Source organism: Aquarana catesbeiana, linkage group LG06, assembly GCF_042186555.1.
Source record: "Aquarana catesbeiana isolate 2022-GZ linkage group LG06, ASM4218655v1, whole genome shotgun sequence".
In the NCBI taxonomy this organism is placed as follows: Eukaryota; Metazoa; Chordata; class Amphibia; order Anura; family Ranidae; genus Aquarana; species Aquarana catesbeiana.
Window position 1 is genome coordinate 18,858,968 of NC_133329.1, and position 26,006 is coordinate 18,884,973.

A 26,006-nucleotide genomic window follows, 5' to 3' on the forward strand; every position below is an offset into this window, starting at 1 on the left:
ATAATTTAGTCTTGTAATATAGAGGTTTTCCTCTTTTACTACATTATACCATTTTTATTTTTTTAATCTATAAAAACCTATGGTTATTTCTTTTTATTTTTTTAATCTTATTTTTGAAAGGCTTGGTACAGTCCTAAATAGTTGATTCTTTACATGTCTTTCCCCTTTCTTTTTTTTTTGCTGCATGTGTAGGTGGCCTCAGTGACTATCTGGCGGTCCATGGGCAGGGCCGGTGCTACCACTAGGCAAACTAGGCAGCCGCCTAGGGCACACTGCTGCCTAGGGAGCCCAACTACTGGTGTTCCTACTCTCTTCTTTCTGCAGCAAGTAACTAAGTCTCAGCATCAGCAGTCAGCCGCCGCTCCATTCGCACATAGTGTCGGCAGTGGAGGACTGCGTCCCGACTCCCGAGTGAATGGAAGCAAGCAAACATTCATTGATGGCCACTGGTAGGCTGCATTTGATGGGTGCTGGTGAGGCTGCAATTGATGGGCGCTGGTGAGGCTGCAATTGATGGACGCTGGTGAGGCTACATTGATGGGCGCTTCATTAAAATGGGGGGGGGGTATACATGGGCGGAGCAAAGGGGGTGGAGTCAAAATTAGGTTTCGCCTAGGGTGTCAAAAATCCTTGCACCAGCCCTGTCCATGGGGAATTGGTGATGGCTCAGAACTGGTGGAACGAGAGATGGCAACCTTTTTATCTGGTTTTAAAACGATGGCTGGAATTTGTTTCTGTGCAAGTCACATTGTAAGTGAATAAATCATGCACAGATATTGTAAGGTGTATGTTATACAGGTGCAAACATGCAAATAAATAAATTTATATTTCAATCAATAAAGTTCATATCTTGTGTCAACAAATAATAAAGTTCATTGCCGCGTTGCACAAACACCACAATATGTGCACCAATGCTTAAAACTCTTCAGTGAGCTGTCAGATTCCTTCATGATAAATATGTGATTCCTCCACCACATAAAACAGCATCCTCTTACCCCAAAATATTGGTGGTCTAATGGCGCTGGTTCTGAAAGGCTTGGACACTGTGCAGTTCTGTTTGGACCCTGCACAGAACCACAGGGCCAACAGGAATATGTGTTGGATAGGCAAACGATGAATCATAAATGCAACATAGTGTGAAACCGCGAATACTGTAACACTTTACACTTTACCCCCCGCATAGTCGTGGTTCAGAGTTCGCGGCCTCGGTTGTTCGCGGATTTTTCCTCCCCGGCAGATGCAGCCCAGCATTCTCCGATCATAACAGTTTACCACATGTATCTTGCGTATGTTGCTGAGTGTTCTGGTGGTTTTCGTTTTGTTCTTCTTAAAGCCCTAAGATGCTGCCCAAATGTCCTGCACCTTCTAAGGATTCTGGCAATGAATATAAGCACCAGAAGTAGTTTAAAAATAGTCCACATCCAAAATTTGCGGTTTTTCACAATTCGCGGGTGCTTTATGAACGTAACCCTCCGAATTTCAGGCGGTCGACTGTACTCACAATACTTTATATTTGTAATGAATAGTAGTGATACAGAGGAACCCACAGTGAGTCCTGGAGCATGATCAGCTTAGCCTTGTAGTGATGCGTTTTGTCATAGGAAGACCACCTGATACCCTTCAGAACACTTTCCTACGACCAAACACATCGGGCTGGGGCTAAGTTTAAGTCATGACACTTTAGAACCTGCGGTGGGTCCCTCTGTAATACTGCTCTGTTTATTACAAATAGATTGTGAATTCCTTTTTTTACGCCTAATAAAGTGGTATGCGCAGTTTCATACTATGTGACCTCATTTAAAATTCATATTTTGCCAGTCCACCACATATTTCTGTTGCTGAGTCCTGTGGTTCCATGCTGGTTTCCAAACAGAAATACACAGTATCTGAGCCCTTCAGAACAAGTGCCATTAGACCTCCCGGGTGCAACATCTAGAAAGGCACAGAAAAGTCCTATGCCCACGCATACCTTCCCACTTTTTGAGATGGGAATGAGGAACACCTACTAGCAAAAGCATGTAGGCATAGGACACGCCCTCTTAAAGGATAATAAACCTAAAATAAAGATTAGTTAAAGCCACTAGGGCTTTTTTTTACCTCTACTATTCCTTTATATTGGCTTTTGAAATTTACAAATGCAGCAATTTACATTTTGGATGAAAGGTTTAGCACTGGGAAACACTTTTTGAAAGATAAAAAGTGCATTTTATATACAACTATATAGATCAGACCAACATGAGGGACAAATGAGGAGGAATGAGGGACAGAGGGACATTGCTCCAAATCAGGGACAGTCCCTCAAAATCAGGGACAGTTGGGAGCTATGCCCACGGTCCCGACTCCCAAGTGTGCTGGTTGCTCACTCTGAGCATCAGCTTGTCACTCCTTGCACTGACTGTGCTCCAATCGTCCCTCTTCATCCATTAGCAGCCTGAGCCTCCTTGGTTGTCTAAGCTCAGTGATGGGCGCCCTGTGATTGGCCAAACTGGTCACATGTGACGGTGGAGAGTTGGTTGGCATGTGGGTGATCGCAGTCAGTGCAGCCGCTTGCTGTCTGGGCCTCTGCTCAGGATCTCCTTGTCTGTCACCGCAGAGCATGGAAGACAAAAAGATCCCTGCCAGGTGAGTGGTGCCAGGGAACATGGCTGCATCTCCTCATCTCCCATGTCCGCCAGGCTCTATCCTCCCCTCCACCTGGCTGCATCCCCTCCCCTCCTCTGTCCACCAGGCTCTATCCTCCCCTCCACTTGCCTGCATCCCCTCCTCTCCCCTGTCCACCAGGCGCCACCCCCCCTCCACCTGGCTTCATCCTCTCCTCTCCTCTGTTCATCTGGCTCCATCCTCTCCTCCAACTGGCTGCATCCCCTCCTCTCCTCTGTTCATCTGGCTCCATCCTCTCCTCCACCTGGCTTCATCCCCTGCTCTTCTCTGTTCATCTGGCTTCGTCCTCCCCTCCACCTGACTGCATCCCCTCCTCTCCTCTTTCGACCAGATATCATCTTCCCATCCAACTGGCTGAATCCCTTCCTCTCCTCTGTTCATCTAGCTCTGTCCTCCTCCCCACCTTGCTGTTTCATCTGCCTCTTTCCTCCCCTCCACCTGACTCTATCCCCTCCTCTCCTCTGTCCACCTGGCTCCATGCTCCCTTCCACCTGACTTCATCCCCTCCTCTGTTCACCTAGCTCCATCCTCCCCTCCATCTGAAGGCATCCCCTCCTCTCCTCTCCTCTGTCCACCAGGCTCTGTCCTCCCCTCCACCTGGCTGCATCCCCTCCTCTCTTATTTTCATCTGTCTCTGTCCTCCCCTCCACTTGCCTGCATCCTCTCCTCTCCCCTGTCCACCAGGCACCACCCCCCCTCCACCTGGCTTCATCCTCTCCTCTCCTCTGTTCATTTGTCTCCATCCTCCCCTCCATCTGGCTGCATCCCCTCCTCTCCTCTCTCCACCTGGCTCTTTCCTCCCTTCCACCTGACTGTATCTCATCCTCTGTTCACCTGGCTCTGTTCTCCCCTCAATCTGACTGCATCCCCTTATCTCCTATGTTTACCTGGCTCTGTCCTCCTCCCCACCTGGTTGCATCCCCCCTCTCCACTGCCCCCCCTGCGTTATTCTGCTCACTGCCCCCCACTGTATGCTGTCAATAAAAAGCCTGTAGCCTTTTATTGGTTGAATCTGAGATAGCTCTTTGAATACCGTATTCAAAGAGCTATCACTCAGACTCGACCAATCATAAAAGGCTGTGGGGCTGCGAGCAGCCAATCAGAGGCTAAGGCTGTGAATGATGAGGAGCCCTTAATAATCTGTCGCAGCAGAACTAGTGGGAGGGACTCAGGTAATATTAAAAGTCCATGGGTTAGTCGGTGTAAATGACTCGCCTTGTCCCGGGTGCTGACAAATCATACCTTTTTTATTTACCTTCCTCCACACGCCTGCCTCCATCCCTCTTTGGAGTACCCTGCACCTCTTTTTTTTTCAAAAATGTTTGTACATACCCTTTGTTCCACGGGTCTTTTGTATGGTTTTGGGATGCCAAACGTACTGTATCTCTTTTTTTCTGTTATCAGTGGTGGACACTGGTGGTGCAATGGCATGGCACTGGTCTGGCTGCATTCTCCTGTGAGCCCAGGTTGGCAGGATAATGTACCCCCAAGAGGCAGATCCTTAATGCCCTGGGATCAGAGGGAGTGGGTTAACCACTTCAATAAGGGGCATTTTCACCCCCTTCCTGCCCAGGCCATATTTCACGTTTCAGCGCTGTAACATTTTGAATGACAATTGCGCCATCATGCAACACTGTACCCATATGAAAATAATTTTTCCCCCACAAATAGAGGTTTCTTTTGGTGGTGTTTGATCACCTCTGTGTTTTTAATTTTTTTCGCTATAAACAAAGCGATACTTTTGAGAAAAACACAATATTTCTAAATTTTTGCTATAATAAATATCCCAATTTAAAAAACAAAAACAAATTTATTCATCAGTTTAGGCCGATATGTATTCTTCTACATATTTTTGGTAAAAAAAAAAAAATCGCAATGAGTGTATATTGATTGGTTTGCGCAAAATTTATAGCGTCTACAAAATAGGGGATAGATTTATGACATTTTTATTATAATTTTTTTTTTTTTACTAGTAATTGCGGCAATCTGTGGTTTTTGTCAGGACTGTGATATTATGGCGGACACATTGGACACTTTTGACACTATTTTGGGACCATTGACATTTATTCAGCAATCAGTGCTATAAAATGCACTGATTACTGTGTAAATGTCACTGGCAGGGAAGGGGTTAACCACTAAGGGGCAATCAAGGGGTTAAATGTGTTACCTAGGGGAGTGATTCTAACTGTGAGTGGAGGGGACTGACTGGGGGAGGTGACCGATCGGTGTACAAGGAACACACGATCAGTCTCCTCTCCCCTGACAGGACATGTTTACACACACAGATCCACGTTCCTATTCTGTGACTGGCAATCGCGCGTGCCAGGTGGCCATCGTGGCCGCTAGGCATGCGAATTGGCTCCCGAGTGACGCAGCGTGAGCGCGCGCACACCGCCCCCTAGACCGCCGGGAAGCCGAGGATACGACGCCCGCCCAGGATGGGAGATCCCACCTGCAGACCTCATATGTCTATGAGCGGGATGGGAAGCGGTTAAATGCAGTGCATCTGGAAAGTATTCACAACGCTTCACTTTTTCACATTTTGTTATGTTACAGCCTTATTCCTAAATGGCTTAAATTCATTATTTTCCTCAACATTCTACAAAAAATACCCCATAATGACAATGTGAAAGAAGTTTGTTTGAAATATTTGCACATTTTTTTAAAAGAAAAAAAAAATCCCATATATATAAGTATCACAGACTCCTCCCATGTACATAAGTATCACAGGCTCCTCCCATGTACATAAGTATCACAGCCTTTGCTCAATACTTTGGTGAAGCTTCTTTGGCACCAATTACAGCCTCAAGTCTTTTTGAGTATGATGCTACAAGCTTGGCACTCCTATTTGTGGTATTTTCTCCTGTTCTTCTTTGCAGGACCTCTCGAGCTCCGTCAGGTTGGATGAGGAGCATCGGTGCACAGCCATTTTCAGATCTCTCCAGAGATGATCAATCAGGTTCCAGTCTGAGCTCTGGCTGGGCCACTCATGGACATTCACAGAGTTGCCCTGTAGCCACTCTTTTGTTATTTAGGCTGTGTACTAAGGTTCATTGTCCTGTTGGAAGTTGAACCTTCGCCCCAGTCTGAGGTCCAGAGCTCTCTGGAGCATGTTTTCATCAAGGATGTCTCTGTACATTACTGCATTCATCTTTACCTCAATCCTGACTGGTCTGACAGTTTATGCTGCTGAAAAACATCCCCACAGCATGATGCTTCCACCACCATGCTTTACTGTAGGGATAGTAGTGACCAGGTTATGAGCGGTGCCTGGTTTCCTCCAGACATGACACTTGCCATTCAGACCAACGGGATTTAAATCTTTGCTTCATCAGACTAGAGAATTTTGTTTCTCATGGGCTGAGAGTCCTTCAGGTGCCTTTTGGCAAACTCTAGGCAGGCTGTCATGTGCCTTTTACTGAGGAATGTCTTCCGTCGGGGCACTCTACCATGTGGGCCTGATTGGTGGAGTGCTGCAGAGATGGTTGTTCTTCTGGAAAGTTCTCTCTCCACAGAGAAATGCTGGAGCTCTGTCAGAGTGACCATCAGGCTCTTGGTCACCTCCCTGACTAAGGCCCTTCTCCCTGATCACTCAGTTTGGCCGGGCGGCCCGCTGTAGGAAGAGTTCTGGTGGTTACAAACATCTTCCATTTGGGACCTTCAATGCTGCAGAGATCTTTCTGTACCCTTTCCCAGGATCTGTACCTCAATACAATCCCATCTCGGAGGTCTACAGACAATTCCTTGGACTTCATGGCTTGGTTTGTGCTCTGATATGCACTGTTACCTGTGGGACCTTATATAGACAGGTGTGTGCCATTCCAAATCATATCCAATCCACTGAATTTACCACAAGTGGACTCCAATCAAAGTTGTAGAAATATCTCAGGGATGATCAGTAAAAACAGGATGCACCTGAGCTCAACTTTGAGTGTCATGGCACAGGCTGTGAACACTTATGTACACAGGATTTTTTCATTTTTTATTTTTAATAAAATTGCAAAGATTTCAAACAAATGTCTTTCACGTTGCAGAATTTTGAGGGAAATAATAAAATTTAATCCATTTTGGAATAAGGCTGTAAACACTTTCCGGATGCGCTGTAATGATGGGTGTCATTAAACACTAGGAAGACTGGGAACATTTAGCATTGGAAAATAATTCATGCAGAGAAGATAGGGGGTGCGTTGCAGCCGGAGCTGAATTTGTTTTTACTTTATTTGAGTAAGTTTTTAAGTTTTGTATGAAGTTGGAGATGGGCTTTAACCCCCAGTCATAAGAATTCAGGTCAACCGGGCATGACAGGTAATAATAACACTCGCTCCATTCTGACAGTCAGCTAACCTTACCTTTTACAGATGGCGTACTTATTTTTGGTCCCTAAAATGAAAATAAAAATAGGTGAGTTTTATTACACATATTGTTCATAAATAGTACATACACATGTATAAGGCATATAGTATGTGAACTTTGTGTGGAGGAGGGGTGCATTGTATATAAATTTACTCACATCTTGCTTTCTTAATGCACTTCTTTAAAATTTTCAGGTTCTTTTGCATTTTTTCATTTTCTATTTTCTTCAAAGGTTTTTCCGTGTGATTTTTATCTTCCTGTGTGAAGAGGAATACATCTCGGGCATAGTCACTCAGGTCTCTTTGTGCCTCTATAATTCTTCTCTTCTCATTGTCATTACTTTTCTCCAGATCGTCAATCACCACAACAACATTCTGCTTTCCTTGAAGGAAAAAAAGGAATTTCCATTATTCAGCTGCACATGGGGGGAATTCTGAGCAGTAGGTGTCACCTGTTAGATTATGCTCGGTTTAAACTCAGTGGAAACTCAGTGGCATCTCCAGCTTTCATATTTAGGGGGGCACATGGGGGGACAGAGACAAAAGTAGGGGGGAAACTATAAAATGCAATTATATATATATAATTTACTGTGATCCCACAATGGCCCTTTCACATGTTCTGCAGTGAGCTCCCTTCCTATTGTATTGGGCCCCCCCCCAGGGTGGCAGAAAATAAGAGATATATGTAACCAGCATACCAAGAAAATATAAGGATCCAAAGCAGTGGGAGAACTATCAGGGTTGCAAAGGTTGTTTTGCCACCGGGCCCTGGTGTTCTGCCACTGCGGAGTTCCCCAGCCTCCTCTTGCTGTCCTGCCCCGCTATTGACAGCGCTGGTCTGGCATCTCTTGGAATTTACAGGCTGGTTCTTCTGTCCTAAGGACGGGAGAAATCAGTCTGTTTTTTCAGTAACTGAGAGTCCTTGTGGAGTCCTTCCTGCAACTCCCTCTTCTCCCTGCCAACGAGGATGCAGGGGAAGGAGCAGATTGGACGGCCATGGTTGTGTGAGCGCTCGTATTATACAGTGTCAGCGAGTAGAGGGAGGGGGAGGAATCACCCGCAGGAGCTGACTGGGGACGCTCTCCCTCTTAGACATTGCATTTTTTTTAAAAAACTGGAATCCTTACTAAAATCTTCCTTTGCGGTAGCCAGGTCAGCAGTACAACCGGCAGTTGCGGCTATCGGTATTTGTCAGGCATTGAAGGACCGTTTTTAAAAATTGGTCAGGAATCTGCCTGTTCAAGAGGAAGTTTCTGACGAACTGTCCGAACTTCCTCGCGCTTTGTGTTTTGTGGTAGACGCATTAAAGGACTCGATCCAGCAGATGTCTCGTTTTGCGCTACTCTCAATCCATATGCGCAGAGTACTGTGGTTGAAGAATTGGTCGGCCAAGACGCCATGCAAGAGGCTACTTTTCCTTTTCACGGTGAGCGTCTATTTGGGGAAGATTTGGATAAATATATCCAAAAAATCTCAGGAGAGAAAAGTTCCTTCCTTACGGTTAAAAGAAGGAGTAAGCAGCCTTCCTTTAACCACTTCAATACCGGGCCAATTCTGACACTTTGCTCCTACATGAGCAAAAATCATCATTTTTTTGCTAGAAAATTACATAGAACCCCCAAACATTATATATGTTTTTTAGCAAAGACCCTAGAGAATACAATGGCGGTTGTTGCAACTTTTTTATCTCACACAGTATTTGCGCAGGAATTTTTCAAACGCGTTTTTTTGGGGAAAAAAACGGTTTTGTGTTTAAAAAAAAAAACAAAACAGTAAAGTTAGCCCAATGTTTTTGCATTTTGTGAAAGATGAAGTTACGCTGAGTAAATAGATACCTAACATGTCACGCTCCAAAATTGCACACGCTCGTGGAATGGCGCCAATGTTCGGTACTTAAAAATCCCCATAGGCGACGCTTGAAATTTTTTTACTGGTTACATGTTTTGAGTTACAGAGGAGGTCTAAGGCCAAAATTATTGCTCTCGCTCCAACGTTCGCGGCGATACCTCACATGTATGGTTTGAACACTGTTTTCTTATGTGGGCGGGACTTACGTATGCGTTCGCTTCTGCGTGCGAGCACACGGGGACAGCGGCGCTTTAAAATTTTTTTTTTTTATTGTTAATTATATTTATTTTTTTTTTATTCTGACACTTTTTTGAAAAAAAAAAAATTGATCACTTTTATTCCTATTACAAGGAATGTAAACATCCCTTGTAATAGCAATATGACATGTCAGGTGCTCTTAATAGTGATATATGGGGTCAATAAGACCCCATATCTCACCACTAGGCTGGGAAGCCTGAAATTAATAAAAAAATAAAACGATCGCCGCTTCCCAGCCGAAGCGGCGCCGTTTTTTTGAATGGAGAGGCCGGGCGTGACGTCATAACATCGCGCCTGGCCTCCGACGATCATAGAGACTCCGGGGACCATCTGGTCCGCCGGAAATCTCTATGATCTACATCCGGCACCGGCGGATCCACTCTCCGCCTCACCGATCGTAACGGTGAGTCGGAGCAAGCACCGGAGGGTGGCAGGAGGGGGGGACATCCCCTCTCGCCTCCCATAGGAACGATCAAGCGGCGGAGCGGCCGCTATGATCATTCCTATGGTGTAGAGATTCGCCGGCTGAAACCGGCAATATCTGAATGATGTCTGTAACTACAGGCATCATTCAGATATACCTGCTCAAAGCTCAGGACATCATATGACGTCCGTGGGCTGGAAGTGGTTAAGATTCCCAACACTCCTGGGCCAAGTGCCTCTTCCCCTAAGAGATATCGACGGCCTCAGCCACCTACCTTTAAGAAGCCTCAAGGTCAAAAAAGACCCTGGACCCAGAAACCAGCCAAGGCCAATTCCAAGTCTTCCTTGTGAAGGGGCACCCCCACTCTTGCGGGTGGGGGGCAGACTGCGGTGGTTCGCAGATGCTTGGGGAAAATTGGTTCAGGACAGATGGGTTATTTCCACCAAATCTCAGGGTTACAAAATAGAGTTTTGGGATTTTCCCCCAACTCGATATTTGGTATCCAGAGTCCCATCAGACCCGGGGAAAAAGAGGGGCCTATTCCTAGCTTTAGAACAGCTGGAAAGGCAGAAGGTAATTATCGAGGTTCCACAAAAAGAAAGATTCAAGGTGTTCTTCTCGAACCTATTTACAGTACCGAAGCCGAACGGAGAGGTAAGGCCCATCTTGGACCTCAAATCCCTCAATTCCTTTGTAAACGTCCAAACCTTCCGAATGGAGTCAGTTCGTTCAGTAATCGCATCCTTGAGAAAAGGAGATTTTATGGCGTCCATAGACATCAAAGCGCATATCTGCATATACCAATTTTCGGTCCGCATCAAAGATTCCTGTGATTTGCAGTAGAGGGGTATCTTTTCCAATTTGTGGCACTTTTATTCAGTCTAGCCATGGCCCCTCGGTTAGTCACAAAGGTTCTGGCCCCAGTGTTGGCATTCCTAAGGTCTCGGAAGATCTCGGTGGTAGGATATCTGGACGACCTTCTGTTAAGGGACCAAGCTTACTCCACCTTGGTAGAAAACATTACGACTACGGTCCGTTTCCTAACGTTCCTAGACTGGGTTCTAAATATGGACAAGTCAGCCCTTCATCCAGCTCAGGTCTTAACGTATCTGGGTCTGGTCTTGGACACAACCCAAGAAAGGGTAATTCTACCTCCCTTAAAGGTCATCTCTATAGTGGAGCTGGTTCAGAAGGTCAAGGGGGAAGAAGGTCCTTCGATTCGTCTGTGCATGAGGCTGTTGGGCAAGATGGACATGGAAATAAATGCCCCCTACTTGGGACTTTAAATGGACCACCAACTCAAAAAATTATAAAAAATAAATCTTTAATATAATGAATTAAAACACAAATACAAAAGACCACATATAAAAGGATGCACAACATGTGCTACATATGACAAACCAATGTATTGTAAAAAGTGCATGCAATTTGAATGCCCAAATGCCCGACGCGTTTCCGATATCAGATGGTCCTATACCTTCTTCAGGGCCCAAGGGTTCAGAAAATTTAGTGTTCAAAATACATTCTGGTGTGAAGATTAGGGATGACCTGAACACCCCCCTGTTCGGTTCGCACCAGAACATGAGAACAGGAAAAAAGTTTGTTCGAACACGCGAACACCGTTAAAGTCTAAGGGACACGAACATGAATAATCAAAAGTGCTAATTTTAAAGGTTTACATGCAAGTTATTGTCATAAAAAGGGTTTGGGGACCTGGGTCCTGCCCCAGGGGACATGGATCAATGCAAAAAAAGTTTTAAAAATGGCCGTTTTTTCAGGAGCAGTGATTTTAATAATGCTTAAAGTCAAACAATAAAAGTGTAATATCCCTTTAAATTTCATAGCTGGGGGGTGTCTATAATATGCCTGTAAAGGGGCGCATGTTTCCCGTGTTTAGAACAGTCTGACAGCAAAATTACATTTCGAAGGAAAAAACCCATTTAAAACTACTCGCGGCTATTGCATTGCCGACAATACACATAGAAGTTCATTGATAAAAACGGCATGGGAATTCCCCACAGGGGAACCCCGAACCACAATAAAAAAAAAAGACGTGGAAGTCCCCCTAAATTCCATACCAGACCCTTCAGGTCTGGTATGGATTTTAAGGGGAACCCTGCGCCAAAAAAAAAAAAAAAAAATGGCGTGGGGTCCCCACAAAAATCCATACCAGACCTTTATCCGAGCATGCAACCTGGCAGGCCGCAGGAAAAGAAGGGGGGGACAAGAGTGCGCCCCCCCTCCTGAACCGTACCAGGTCACATGCCCTCAACATTGGGAGGGGGCTTTGGGGTAGCCCCCCAAAACACCTTGTCCCCATGTTGATGAGGACAAGGGCCTCATCCCCACAACCCTGGCCGGTGGTTGTGGGGGTCTGCAGGTGGGGGGCTTATCGGAATCTGGAAGCCCCCTTTAACAATGGGACCCCCAGATCCCGGCCCCCCCCCTGTGTGAAATGGTAAGGGGGTACTTACCCCTACCATTTCACTAAAAAACTGTCAAAAATGTTAAAAATGACAAGAGACAGTTTTTGACAATTCCTTTATTTAAATGTTTCTTCTTTCTTCTATCTTCCTTCATCTTCTTCTTCTGGTTCTTCTGGCTCTTCTGGTTCTTCCTCCGGCGTTCTCGTCCAGCATCTCCTCTGCGGCGTCTTCTATCTTCTTCTCCTCGGGCCGCTCCGCACCCATGGCATGGGGGGAGGCTCCCGCTCTTCTCTTCATCTTCTTCTCTTCTTCTCTTCTTCTATTCTTCTCTTCTTCATTTTCTTCTCCGGGCCGCTCCGCACCCATGGTGGCATGGAGGGAGGCTCCCGCTGTGTGACGGCGTCTCCTCGTCTGACGGTTCTTAAATAACGGGGGCGGGGCCACCCCTCTCCGACGGGACTTCCCTGTGACGTCACGGGGAATGCCACAGGGAAGTCCCGTCATGTCCCGTGCGTCAGAGGGGGGCGGGGTCACTGGGTGGCCCCGCCCCCCGTTATTTAAGAACCGTCAGATGAGGAGACACCGTCACACAGCGGAAGCCTCCCTCCATGCCAGCATGGATGCGGAGCGGGCCGGAGAAGAAAATGAAGAAGAGAAGAAGAGAAGAAGATGAAGAAGAAGATGAAGTGAAGAGCGGGAGCCTCCCCCCATGCCATGGGTGTGGAGGGGCCCGAGGAGAAGAAGATAGAAGATGCCGCGGAGGAGATGCTGGATGAGAACACCGGAGGAAGAACCAGAAGAACCAGAAGAAGAAGAAGATGAAGGAAGATAGAAGAAAGAAGAAGCATTTAAATAAAGGAATTGTCAAAAACTGTCTCTTGTCATTTTTAACATTTTTGACAGTTTTTTAGTGAAATGGTAGGGGAAATTACCCCCTTACCATTTCACACGGGGGGGGGATCTGGGGGTCCCCTTGTTAAAGGGGGCTTCCAGATTCCGATAACCCCCCCGCCCGCAGACCCCCACAACCACCGGCCAGGGTTGTGGGGATGAGGCCCTTGTCCTCATCAACATGGGGACAAGGTGTTTTGGGGGGCTACCCCAAAGCACCCTCCCAATGTTGAGGGCATGTGGCCTGGTATGGTTCAGGAGGGGGGGGGGCGCACTCTCATCCCCCTCTCTTTTCCTGCGGCCTGCCAGGTTGCGTGCTCGGATAAGGGTCTGGTATGGAATTTAGGGGGAACCCCACGTCATTTTTTTTTTTTAATTTTGGCCGGGGTTCCTCTTAATACCCATACCAGACCTGAAGGGCCTGGTATGGAATTTAGGGGGACTCCCACGTCATTTTTTTTTTTAAATTTTGGTTCGGGGTTCCCCTGTGGGGAATTCCCATGCCGTTTTTATCAATGAACTTCTATGTGTATTGTCGGCAATGCAATAGCCGCGAGTAGTTTTAAATGAGTTTTTTCCTTCGAAATGTCATTTTGCTGTCAGACTGTTCTAAACACGGGAAACATGCGCCCCTTTACAGGCATACTATAGACAACCCCCCAGGTACGAAATTTAAAGGGATATTACACTTTTATTGTTTCACTTTAAGCATTATTAAAATCACTGCTCCCGAAAAAACATACGTTTTTAAAACTTTTTTTGCATTGATCCATGTCCCCTGGGGCAGGACCCGGGTCCCCAAACACTTTTTATGACAATACCATGCATATAAGCCTTTAAAAATTAGCACTTTTGATTTTTCCCATAGACTTTTAAAGGGTGTTCCACGGCATTCGAGTTTGCCGCGAACACCAAAAATTGTTCGCTGTTCGGCAAACTGGCAAACAGCCGATGTTCAAGTCGAACACGAGTTCGACTCAAACTCAAAGCTCATCCCTACCACTTATGTATTTATCCCCTTCCCGCCGAGCGTACGCAGATGTGCGTACTCGGCTTTCCGTGGTTATACCAGGATGATGCCCACAGCTGCAGGCATCATCCTGGTACCGTTGTTTAGAGCCGGCGATCGGCTATCTGAGTATAACAACCGATCCGGCTAAAAGCCACTCGGCTGTTATACCGGAGGAGCGGGAGGGGACATCCCCCCTCCCGCCACCTCCCGCCGCTCTTACCGGGCTTCCCGTTCAATCGGGAGGCCTGGTGGCCAATCAGCTGTCTCCGGCGGCTGGGGGCGGGCTGGAACAAAGCTGTGTGCGGCTTTGTTCCGGCCTTCTAACTGTAAACGCGGAAGCGACGTCATGACGTCACTTCCCATTCACTGGGCTGCCAATGGCGCCGATTTAAAAAAAAATACACAGTATTCAGAATCGCCGTTTTCGGTGTTTTGAATACTTTTAAGTGCAAAGGAGGGATTTGGGGTCTTTTAGACCCACGATCCCTCCATAAAGAGTACCTGTCACCACCTATTTCTGTCACAAGGGATGTTTATATTCCTTGTGACACCAATAAAAGTCATATTTTTTTTTTTTTAACACAATTTATAAATGTATAATTAAATAAAATAAATAAGGAAAAAAATTTTTTTAAAGCGCCCCTGTCCCCGCGAGCTCGCGCAGCAAAGAAAATGCATACGGAAGTCGCGCCCGCATATGTAAACGGTGTTCAAATCACACATGTGAGGTATCGCCGTGATCATTAGAGCGAGAGCAATAATTCTAGCACTAGACCTCCTCTTTAACTCTAACCTGGTAACCGTAAAAAAAATTTAAAGCGTCGCCTATGGAAATTCTTAGGTACCATAGTTTGTCGCCATTCCACGAGTGCATACAATTATAAAGCGTGACATGTTTGGTATCTATTTACTCGGCGTAACATTATCTTTCACAATATACAAAAAAATTGGGGTAACTTTACTGTTTGGATTTTTTAAAATTCATGAAAATGTCCCTTTTCCCAAAAAATTGCGTTTAAAACACCGCTGCACAAATACCGTGTGATATAAAATATTCAATTGCCATTTTATTCTCTAGATTCTCTGCTAAAAAATATATATATAATTTATGGGTTCTAAGAAATTTTCTAGCAAAAAATACTGATTGTTATAAAGTGCCAGAAAAGGCTCTGTCTTTAAGTGGATTACCCACACACACCACCGTGGCCTCCCGGACTCACATGATAAGGGATGCCATTTACTCTCTGATGTTGTGGTGGCCGCTCTGACCACGCTATCTCAGGATACATGTCTGACCAGCCACAACATCAGAGGGGAAATCGCATCCCTCATGTGACCCGGGAAGAGAAAAAAAAAATAAAAAATCTCTGCAATAAATACCAAAAGCAATGAAGCCTGACTTAGGTCCTAACCCTTCTCTACTACATCCGAGACAACAAATCTGGGCTTTGTTTATTGGACAGGACTGTAGAATAGTTGCAGGATATAATTTATTAATTACTTTCCAACTAAGTCTGGCTGGTTTATCAAGAGTGGAACAATTCTTTAATATTTATGAAAAAAAAACCCTATTACTTACCAAACATGTCATGAAGAAATTGTAGCTCGTCATCGTAGAGTGAGCTAGGCACATTGGTGATATTTATCCTTCCACGCTTCTTAGTATGATACAAGATGGCAAAGTTATACCCGGACACCTCTTGATGAAATGTAGATATGTTGTTGGTTATGTACACAGGTCGGGCCTCTATCCTTGTTTTCTTACACATTCTGTTCTCTAGAAAATCTATCAGCCATTCATAATTCTGTTTGCTGTCTCTGGAGCAGATTGCCACCTTTTTTCGCCCCATCTGGAACAATTAACAGACATACAGTAAGTCATGATCCGATAACATGATAAGTAGTTTATTTCATTTCTTGCATTTTTTGAAGTATTTGGAAGATATGGGACTTTGTGGGTGCATGGCGACAAGATATTGAATCAACAATGTGTTAAAAAATATATACAAGATTAAATGAACAATGTCATAACAACAGTACATACAATATAATCATAGTCATAGGTGTATGCAAAACATCCTATTAGTGACCATGATTTATTGTAATCACGTTCAAGTTTTCTACATGTTTCGCCATATGGCTTCTTCAGGAAAGAACGTGGCGGTTTGTTTGTTTAAGTATAAGAACCTTTTTATAAGAAATGAATACAGGTGGGACTTTATATGAACAGTGACCATCCGGTACACAGGTCCCCATCCCTGATACTTAGACACAGAGGGGGAAGGGGGGCGAAAGGGGGGAACAGCGGGACTTTATATGAAACAAGACACTTAGGGTAAATTAAATCAATCAATATAATAAAAATAGTAATTTATTGGCGAACACAGAGGGAGGTAGTACAGTAGATAAATTAATAATGGGTCAATATGTAATTAGCAGAATTAAAAGGTATGATAATAACATAACACAATAAAATGCATAATATAGTAGCATTGTTACACATGATTAATGATAAACCAACAGTACATTCCAAAGTGTGTATACAGTAAAAACCAATAAAATTAATTGATGATTTAAATAGATCAAACCCATAGCAGAATCATGGTCACTGGGGCATAGTATCCAATAGTAAAAAGCTTGACGCGTTTTGTTTATTATTTCCACGCATCAGGAGCAGATATACATTGGGGATACCTGTGGTAAATGGTATATTGATAATCAATGGTAATTGATTAAAAAAAGGAAAGAGAGGGAGCATAAACATGGTCCTAACAACTCTTACCTATGGGTAGCGAGTAATATACATACAAATAATGGTAGTGATGATAGGGATCAGAGGCACTGGGAGGTGAAATTGGCCTCCCCCCGGGAGCTGAGGTAACAACCAAGGACCGGCAAGCTGGCCATGTGGTGGAATGGATCACATATGGGGATGGGGTACACTCTACCAGAACTGGAGTAGTGGGGGTGAACCCAAGGAACTGGTGAAAAACAGATGATGGAATAGTGTTAGTGGGGTGTAGAAAAGAAGAACTAAGTAGCAGAGATATGGAGAGAAAGGAAAAGGGTGGATAAAAAAACTATTACTGTTTTTACTGTATACACACTTTGGAATGTACTGTTGGTTTATTATTAATCATGTGTAACAATGCTACTATGTTATGAATTTTATTGTGTTATGTTATTATCATACCTTTTAATTCTGCTAATTACATATTGACCCATTATTAATTTATCTACTGTACTACCTCCCTCTGTGTTCGCCAATAAATTACTATTTTTATTATATTGATTGATTTAATTTACCCTAAAGCTGCGTACACACGGGCGACTTTTCGACCGGACTGGTCTGACGGACTTTCAACTGACTTTTGACAGACTTCCAACTGACTTTTTATCGAGCGGACTTGCCTACACACGATCACACCAAAGTCCGACAGATTTGTATGTGATGACGTACACCGGACTAAAATAAGGAAGTTGATAGCCAGTAGCCAATAGCTGCCCTAGCGTCAGTTTTTGTCAGTCGGACTAGCATACAGATGAGCGGATTTCTCGATAGGAACTGGGTCAGACGGAGTTACGACGTAAAGATTTGAAGCATGTTCCAAATCTAAAATCCGTCAGATTTTTGACTGAAAAAGTCCACTGAAGGTCCAATGAAGCCCACACACGATCGGATTGTCTGCCGGACCCGGTCCGTTGGACCAGTCCGTTCGAAAAGTCCGACCGTGTGTACGTGGCATAAGTGTCTTGTTTCATATAAAGTCCCTCTGTTCCCCCCCTTCCCCCTCTGTGTCTAAGTATAAGAACCTGTAATCTGACAATGTTGGTTGTGCAATAAAGACAGAAAGAAAATACAAATGTGTATTTGTCAAAAAAAATGTCTATTATTACCTGCTCTGTGCAATGGAATTGCGCAGAGTGGCCCTGAACCTGTGGTCCCCCAGTGGTGCTCCTGGCCCCCTCCTTTCTGTCCAGTGCCCCCCAAGGGAAGCTGCTTCCCATGGGGGCACTCATGCGTACTCGCCCCTGATCCCCTCTGCTGCATTCATTTACACAAACAGTGGAAATCGGTGGCGCCCACCACTCCCTCGTCACTGGCTTTGATTGACAGCACTGGGAGTCAATGGCTCCAGCCAGCCAGACCCAGAAGTGAGGGGAGAGAAGATCTGCAAATGGATGGCCGCCGGCACCCACTGATTAGCAAGAAGGAAGACAGGACAGAGCTCTGTGAATGTAAACAATACAAAGCTCTGTCCTGTCAGTGAGGATGTGCAAAGTAGGGAACAAAAAACAGCACATCCCTTAGTGAAAGCATAGTAAACACTGGTTGGGCACTCTTTTATCACCTCTAGATGTTAAACCCCTTCCCAGCCAGAAGAGTGACAGTGCATATTTTTAGCACTGATCACTGTATTAGTGTCACTGGTTCCCACAAAATGTCAAAAGTGTCAGTTGGTGTCATATTGCCCACCATACTATTGCCTTCCCCCTATAAGTCACTGATAGCCACCATTAGTAGTAAAAAGTAAATAAATGTAGCACCCTCTAGTGTGTGCTAGAAGTAGTGTTATGCCGCGTACACACGGGCGGACTTTTTGACCGGACTGGTCCGACGGACTTTCCAACGGAGTTTTGACGGACTTCCGACGGACTTTTGAATGAACGGACTTGCCTACACACGATCACACCAAGCATACAGACGAGCTGATTTCTCAATAGGAACTGGGTCCGACGTAGTTACGACATAAAGATTTGAAGCATGTTCCAAATCTTAAGTCTGTCAGACTTTCGACAGAAAAAGTCCGCTGAAGGTCCGATGAAGCCCACACACGGTCTGATTGTCCGCCGGATTCGGTCCGTCGGACCAGTCCGGTCGAAAAGTCCACCCGTGTGTACGCGGCATTAGAGTTTTGGATAGGCAAGTTCTAGTTTAGCTCAGGGCAAAGCCTGAGCTGTGAATCTGGGTCAGTGTTTAGTGAGTTCAGGTCTGGATGACTCATCTGGCAGCTCTCTCTGGCACTTCCCCCTGGTCTGGAAGATTGTGGAATTTTCTAGAACTAGAGGGTGGGAAGTTGGGAGGGGCTGCTTGGAATATTTATGAGGCAGGGGGCAGAGCTTACCTCATAAATAGACATGAGCCATGCCAGCAGGGGCAGTCAGGTGGAAGATATAGATGCAATGCTGAATAGGGATGAGCCAAACACCCCCGGTTAGGTTTTCAGCAGAACATGCGAATAGGCAAAAAATTTGCTCAAACATGGGAACAGCGTTAAAGTCTATGGGACACGAACGTGAAAAATCAAAAGTGCTAATTTTAAGGATTAATATGCAAGTTATTGTCATAAAAAGTGTTTGGGGACCTGGGTTCTGCCCCAGGGGACATGTATCAATGCAAAAAAAAGTTTTAAAAATAGTCGTTTTTTTCGGGAGCAGTGATTTTAATAATGCTTAAAGTGAAACAATAAAAGTGAAATATTCCTTTCAATTTCGTACCTGGGGGGTGTCTATAGTATGCCTGTAAAGGGGCGCATGTTTTCCGTGTTTAGAACAGTCCCTTCATAAAATGACATTTCTAAATAAAAAAAGTCATTTAAAACTACTCGCGGCTATAATACATTGTCGGGTCAGGCAACACAGATAAAAGTCATTGAAAAAAATGGCATGGGATCCCCCCAGTCCATTATCAGTCCCTTTGGGTCTGGTATAAATATTAAGGGGAACCCCGAACCAAAATTTAAAAAAAAAATTGCGTGGGGGTCCCCCCAAATTCCATATCAGGCCCTTCAGGTCTGCTATGGATATTAAGGGGAATCCTGCACCAATATTTTTTAAAAAATGGCATAGGGGTCCCCCTCAAAATCCATACCAGACCCTGCAGGTCTGGTATGGATTTTAAGGGGAACCCCGCGCCAAAATAAAAAAAATGGCTTGGGTCCCCCCCAAAAATCCATATCAGACCCTTATCTGAGCACGCAACCTGGCAGGCCACAGGAAAAGAGGGGGGTAGCCCCCAAAGCACCTTGTCCCCATGTTTATGGGGACAAGGGCCTCATCCCCACAACCCTTGCCCGATGGTTGTGGGGGTCAGTGGGTGGGGGGCTTATCGAAATCTGGAAGCCCCTTTAAGGGGACTCGCAGATCCCGCCCCCCGTTTGAAATGGTAACGGGTACATCGTACCCCTACCATTTCACAAAAAAGTGTCAAAATGTTAAAAAAAAAAACACAAGACACAGCTTGGGGACAAGTCCTTTATCAAAAAATAAAAAAATAAAAATATCCCATGAAGTCCATTCATCTTCTTCTCTCGCTCCACCGATGGACCAAAAAAAAAATAAAAAAGATCCTCCTCCATGGGAGGCACCCGCCGTATGATGCATCCTCGCAGGTGACAGTTCTTTTATAACTGAGGGTGGGGCCACATGTTGACGTACTCGGGTGACTCCCGCCCCCCTCTGATGCTCCGGGAAAGCCAGTAGGAAGTCCCCGTGTGTCAGAGGGGGGAGGGGAAGGATATTGGCTGGAGAAGGCACAATATTCTGGCAACCAGGAAGTGCAGAGACATGGCTTAAATCAGTTAATTCATGGGAGGCGCAAAAAATTCAAGGTTCAAGGCAAATAATGCCTCGTTTCCACTGAGCGGATCGGTTCGGGTCGGTACAGTTTGAATGGCCTAGAATGGTCCGGTCTATTCTGGTGAGCGTTTCCACTGCAAGTGGGACCACAAGGGGCCATACATGGTTTAGAAAAATTGCCTCAGCATAGCACAGCAGAGGGTTTTCTGTCAGCCAATCAGTGGAATATATCGTAGCTCCACCCTAACCGAACCGTTCCATTTTCTATGGGCCCACATCTGAAGCAGGACCCTGAATGGAGCGGTACGGTTCGGTTGTATGGGCCGCTTTCATAATGGAAACACCCAAAATAGCGTACCGTACCGACCTGAACCGAACCGATCCGCTCAGTGGAAACGAGGCATAAGATTCACAGCAGGATCATTTAAGGAATTGTCCAGGGAACTGTCCAGCATTCAGGTGGCTCAGCAAGCAGAGTCATTGCCAGACACAGCCGAGGTCCCAAGTTAAAGTCCAGGTCCTGACAGGTGCTGGGCTCAGTGACCACAAAGGAAGTGAGGGAGGAAGTTTAAGCCGTGTCACTCACATGTGCTACTGTTAAGGGACTGTGAATTCCTGCCTGTAATGGGCTGTTGCTGAGCTGACAGGTAAGCTGCATTCACACCTGAGCGTTTCAAAGTGGCGTGATTTTACCGCGTTTTTGCCACAATTTTGTTTAGGTCACCAATGTAAAAGGCAGAAAAAACACCTGTAATCAGCCCCAAAGAAGCTCATGTTCTTTTTTGAGCTTAAGACGTTTTTCCGGCGTTTTGTTTCAGGTGACAAAACACTCAGATGTGAACAGGTGCCATTGAAATGAATGGGATTTAGCTTGTTGGGCGTTTTTCAGGCGTTTTTGGGCGTTTTACGAGCTGAAAATGCTCAGGTGTGAATGCAGCCTCAGGTCTTGTCAGCTCTGCTCAAGAAGTGAGTCAGCAGAAGCTGAGTAGAACAAAGAACCAAGTGTGCCCTTGAGAAGTGGAGACTGTATATAGACTTAACTTATATCAGTGATTTATTTGCAAAATTGTAGGTGTGAACTCTGAGTCTTGGTGTGTCAGAAGGGCTGAGGACTTTGAAGAGGTGGAGGCCAAGAACAGGGGACCCATCTGAACAAGTGGCTTCTTTTGAGGGTGGAGCTACAGGGGTATTCAGGATCATATTGATTGATCTATAACCCCAAAGACTTTAACCACTTGCCGACCAGCCGCCGATATTATACTGCGGCAGGTCGGCACGATCTTGCGAACCGTCGTAACCGAACGTCGGTCCCTTTAAGCGGGATAGCATGCACGCATGCACGCCCGCTGCACAGCGGGGGTGTCGATGCTCATGACCGGCGGTCGCGATGACTGCTGGCCACAAGCGATTGCAGGCACGAAAGGAAGAACAGGGACATGTGTGTGTAAACACACACATCTCAGTTCTGTGAGGAGAGGCAGATTGTGAGTTCCTACGAGCTGGGAACCACGATCTCTCATCTCCTATAGTCAGTCCCCTCCCCCCACAGTTAGAACACACACAGGGAACACAGTTAACCCCTTGATCGCCCCCTAGTGTTAACCCCTTCCCTGCCAGTGACATTTACACAGTAAGCAGTGCATTTTTATAGCACTGATCACTGTATAATTGTCAACCGACCAAAAAGCGTGTCAAAAGTGTCCAATGTGTCCGTCATAATGTCGCAGTCATGATAAAAATCGCTGATCACCATCATTATTAGTAAAAAAAAAAAAAAATTATAATAAAAATGCCATAAATCTATCCCCCATTTTGTAGACGCAATAACTTTTGTGCAAACCAATCAATATACGCTTATTGCAATTTTTATTACCAAAAATATGTAGAAGAATAAATATCGGCCTACACTGAGGAAACAATTTGCTTTTTTAAAAAAAAAACATTGGGGATATTTATTACAGCAAAAAGTACAAAATATTGTGTTTTTTTGAAAATTGTTTATAGCACAAATAATAAAAACCGCAGAGGTGATCAAATACCACCAAAAGAAAGCTCTATTTGTGAGAAAAAAGGGACATCGATTTTGTTTGGGTACAAGGTCGCACGACCGTGCAATTGTCAGTTAAAGCGATGCAGTGCTGAATCACAAAAAATGGCCTGGTCATTGAGCAGGCAATTCGTCCGGGGCTGAAGTCAGGGCTGTCCTTAAGGCAGGGCAAAAGGGGCAGCTGCCCTGAGCCCCATCATTGTTGTGGGGCCCAAAGCAGCTGCCTCATACTTGCCAACTAGCCCAGTTTAAATTTCCTTGTCTCTTGAAGTTTTAGCACATGTAACCTGCATTGATATGTAAATAGCGGCGACATTTATATGTAAATAGCCTTGGATCGGCGGCAATTGATATGTTAATAATGTTGACACATTGGTGTCAGTGTAGAAATCCCTCTTTATATTGGTCGGTGGCCTAAAATCCCCCTTACAGGGTAGTCAGTGCAAATTCCCTCTCACATTGGTGGTCATTGTAAATTCCCCATTACATTGATGGTCAGTGTAGAATCCCCCACTATATACTTGCCAAAGATTTCCAGCTTTGCTCATGATTCAGAATTTGCCACAGTGTACTGCCCCCTAACTAATCCCATCCCCCACAACTGCCACTGATCCCATCAACCCCCCAGCATTGCCGCTGATCACCCCTGCCCCCCCCCTTCCCTCAGCATTGTCACTGATACCAGGAGTATTAGTATTCCTAGGCGTTTTCTGTCTCTTGATGGGTCCCCTCACCTCCCCAGTCCATGGTGTGCAGGCAGTGAGGAGATGATGTTCTGTAACCTTTAGCAACCAATCAGTGAGCAGTAACAATGGGCACTAACCTCTAGAAACCAATTAGTGAGTGGTAAGGATATCCAGTAACTTCTGCTAACCAATCAGTGAGCAGTATTGATCTACAGTACAGTCATCTCTAGCAACCAATCAACAAGCAGAAGTCCTGTGCTATAACCTCTAACAAATAATCAGTGAGCCATATAACGTGTGTTGTAACCTCTAGCAGCCAGTCAGTGAGCAGTAATGATAGACTGCCTGATCTGATTCAGTAAACTGATTTTGAGTCTAAATAAAAAAACGAATTATGTGGCGCTACTTACGCCTAAGTAAAAGAATGTATATATGCAATATGTAAAAGTACAAAATAAGTAAAAGTGCAATAGTGCATAAATATCATAAATACATAAATATATAAATAACAATCATGAAATACAATGAAGAATGAGGTAAACTCATACAGAGTAAAGTGCGATTCCACCAAAATAAATAAACAATGTGCAAAAGAATTCATATAAACCCATGACTCACAGTGGTGTGTAATAAATGTCCAAACAATAATTGATGAGTGATACGTGTAGTCCAAAAGTCATGCAATGCAGCTCCCAATACCAACAAGGTAAGATCTTCTGATAATACAGGAAAGTGCAAGTGCAGTAAACAATCACTGTGACGACAAGTGTCTAAAGTAGATATGTGCCTCCAATCAGGCTCCGGAGTGCGACACCTATTTCCCCCAGCCTCTCACCTGTAGCAGCAGCCCCCATTGGGCCAAATCGAGCGTCAACCAGCAAGTGGTAAAGATATCCACAGGAAAAGCAGCTTCCGGTAGTGGTCACAGCCCTTGGGGACATACGATATCCAACCAGCAATTGCACTCTCCTCTGCTGCCAGTCCCAAAAATGTCTTCCCTCCTATTGGAGGCACACATCTATCTTACACTTGTCACCACAGTGATTGTTTATTGTATTATTATTGTTTTGAATAATAACGTTTTGCGTTAAAAAAAAAAAAAGTCCCCGACCCTTTCCAAATACGCAGTGGCTGAAAAAAGCATAGAATGTGAATGTGCCCCATTGAAAATCCTAGCGTTCTGAACGCGGTGACGTAAAACACGTACGTCGGGACTATAAACGGGGCAGTGGCCAATAGCTTTCTTCTCTTAATTTATTCTGAGCATTCGTGGCACTTTGTCTGTCGGATTTGTGTACACACGATCGGAATTTAAAGGATCGGATTTTGTTGTCGGAAAATTTTATAGCCTGCTCTCAAACTTTGTGTGTCGGAAATTCCGATGGAAAAAGTCCGATGGAGCCCACACACGGTCGGAATTTCCAACAACACAATCCAATCGCACATATTCCGTCGGAAAGTCCGACCGTGTGTACAGGGCATAAGACGCTTAGTAACATAATGGGGTTAAAAAAAAATAAAATGAGCTCTTTATAGTACAAAAAAAAGTAAATAATCACTACTGTAAGGGGTTCCTTTTTTTACTGTAGAACTGTGAACGTAATATTTACAGTAGTGTTTATTTGCTCTTTTTGTACTATAAATGGCTCATTTTATTTTTTTGTTTTTTTTAACCCCCATTATGTTACTGGCCTGATTAATATATTATGAAAACAGTAATCAATTAATTTCATAATCGATTTGTTTCGTCGATTTAATTGGTTATTTGTTTTCAGCCCTACAATATAACTTTTACATCAGTATCTACACTGACTATATGTTTTTATGATTGCCTCTGCAACCCCTGCAAACTTTTATTATTGACAGTTGTTTATTTCCCAGATGTGCAATAAATAAATTAACTTTTTACTTGACCAAAGTTCTACAAGTATTTAGGCTTCACCCATAGAGTGCTGCTTCTTTGTTTTTGTTACTAGATATTTCTGGACATTGCTCTGTAACTATATTTACTAATTCTGAATCTTTACCTTAAATGTAGTTTCCTTACCTTCCCACAGGATGATGGGGACCTTTTCTCATACCAAGCTGGAGAAGCCGTGTGCTGCTGTAGTGATAATACAGAAGGAGGAAAAGAATATAAAAGAATATGTGAGAACATTCCTCTGCACGTGATCCTCAATCAATACGCCCTTTACCAGTTTGGCACCAGAGCAATTTTTGTTTTCATTTACCACATACATGTAAAAATCTTAATTTTTTTGGTAATAACATTAATAAACCCCCCAGAACATGATATATTTTCTGAAAGCAGAGGCCCCGTAGAATAAAAAGGTGATAGTTGCAGGTTTTTGTTTCACATGATATTTGCGCAACTGTTTATTGAATGCAAAGTTTTCAGGAAAAAATATAATAAAATTAATGTTAGTGCAAAACCACACCATATAATTTTGGGTAAGGTATAAAAGATGAGGTTGCAATCAGTAAATAGATACCAAACATCACATGTCTTAAAATTACGTGCGCCCGGGATATCACTAAAAATGATGGTGCCCAAAAATCCCCATAGGTGACGCTTTAAAAGCCTTTACAGCTCATCACTTTAGAGTTAGATAGTAGCTCTTGTGTTAGAATTATTCTCCTCACTCTGATGTTCGCGGCGACATGTTACCTGTATGGTGCGACTGCGGTTTACATGTGTGTGCACACACTGGGCTCACATTTGCGTTTGGACAGGTGTGCAGGCTGGGTGGATAAAAATCTATAATATTTAAAAAAAAAAGATCAAAACAATTGGATTTTTTTTTTATTTAAATCAGATGTTT

The 26,006-nt window shown here is 44.4% G+C and overlaps 1 protein-coding gene across 5 annotated transcripts in view; it reads right to left on the reverse strand.

Annotated features, from left to right (window-relative positions):
• LOC141148207 (uncharacterized) overlaps positions 1-25,361 on the reverse strand; it is a 186,511-nt gene extending 161,150 nt beyond the window's left edge. For 2 of the 5 annotated variants that reach the window (XM_073635436.1, XM_073635435.1), the window contains exons 1-4: positions 25,232-25,361; positions 15,452-15,722; positions 7,172-7,396; positions 7,011-7,041 (exon numbers count right to left, since the gene is read on the reverse strand). In XM_073635436.1, coding sequence (XP_073491537.1) covers positions 7,011-7,041; positions 7,172-7,396; positions 15,452-15,722; positions 25,232-25,342 — 638 coding nt within the window. In that variant the 5' untranslated portion in view covers positions 25,343-25,361. Of the gene's footprint in view, positions 1-7,010; positions 7,042-7,171; positions 7,397-15,451; positions 15,723-16,654; positions 16,790-24,019; positions 24,193-25,211 lie in introns of those variants that run through there. The other 3 variants (XM_073635438.1, XM_073635439.1, XM_073635440.1) reach the window with 3 other exon arrangements.
• Between the last annotated feature and the right edge of the window lie 645 nt (positions 25,362-26,006).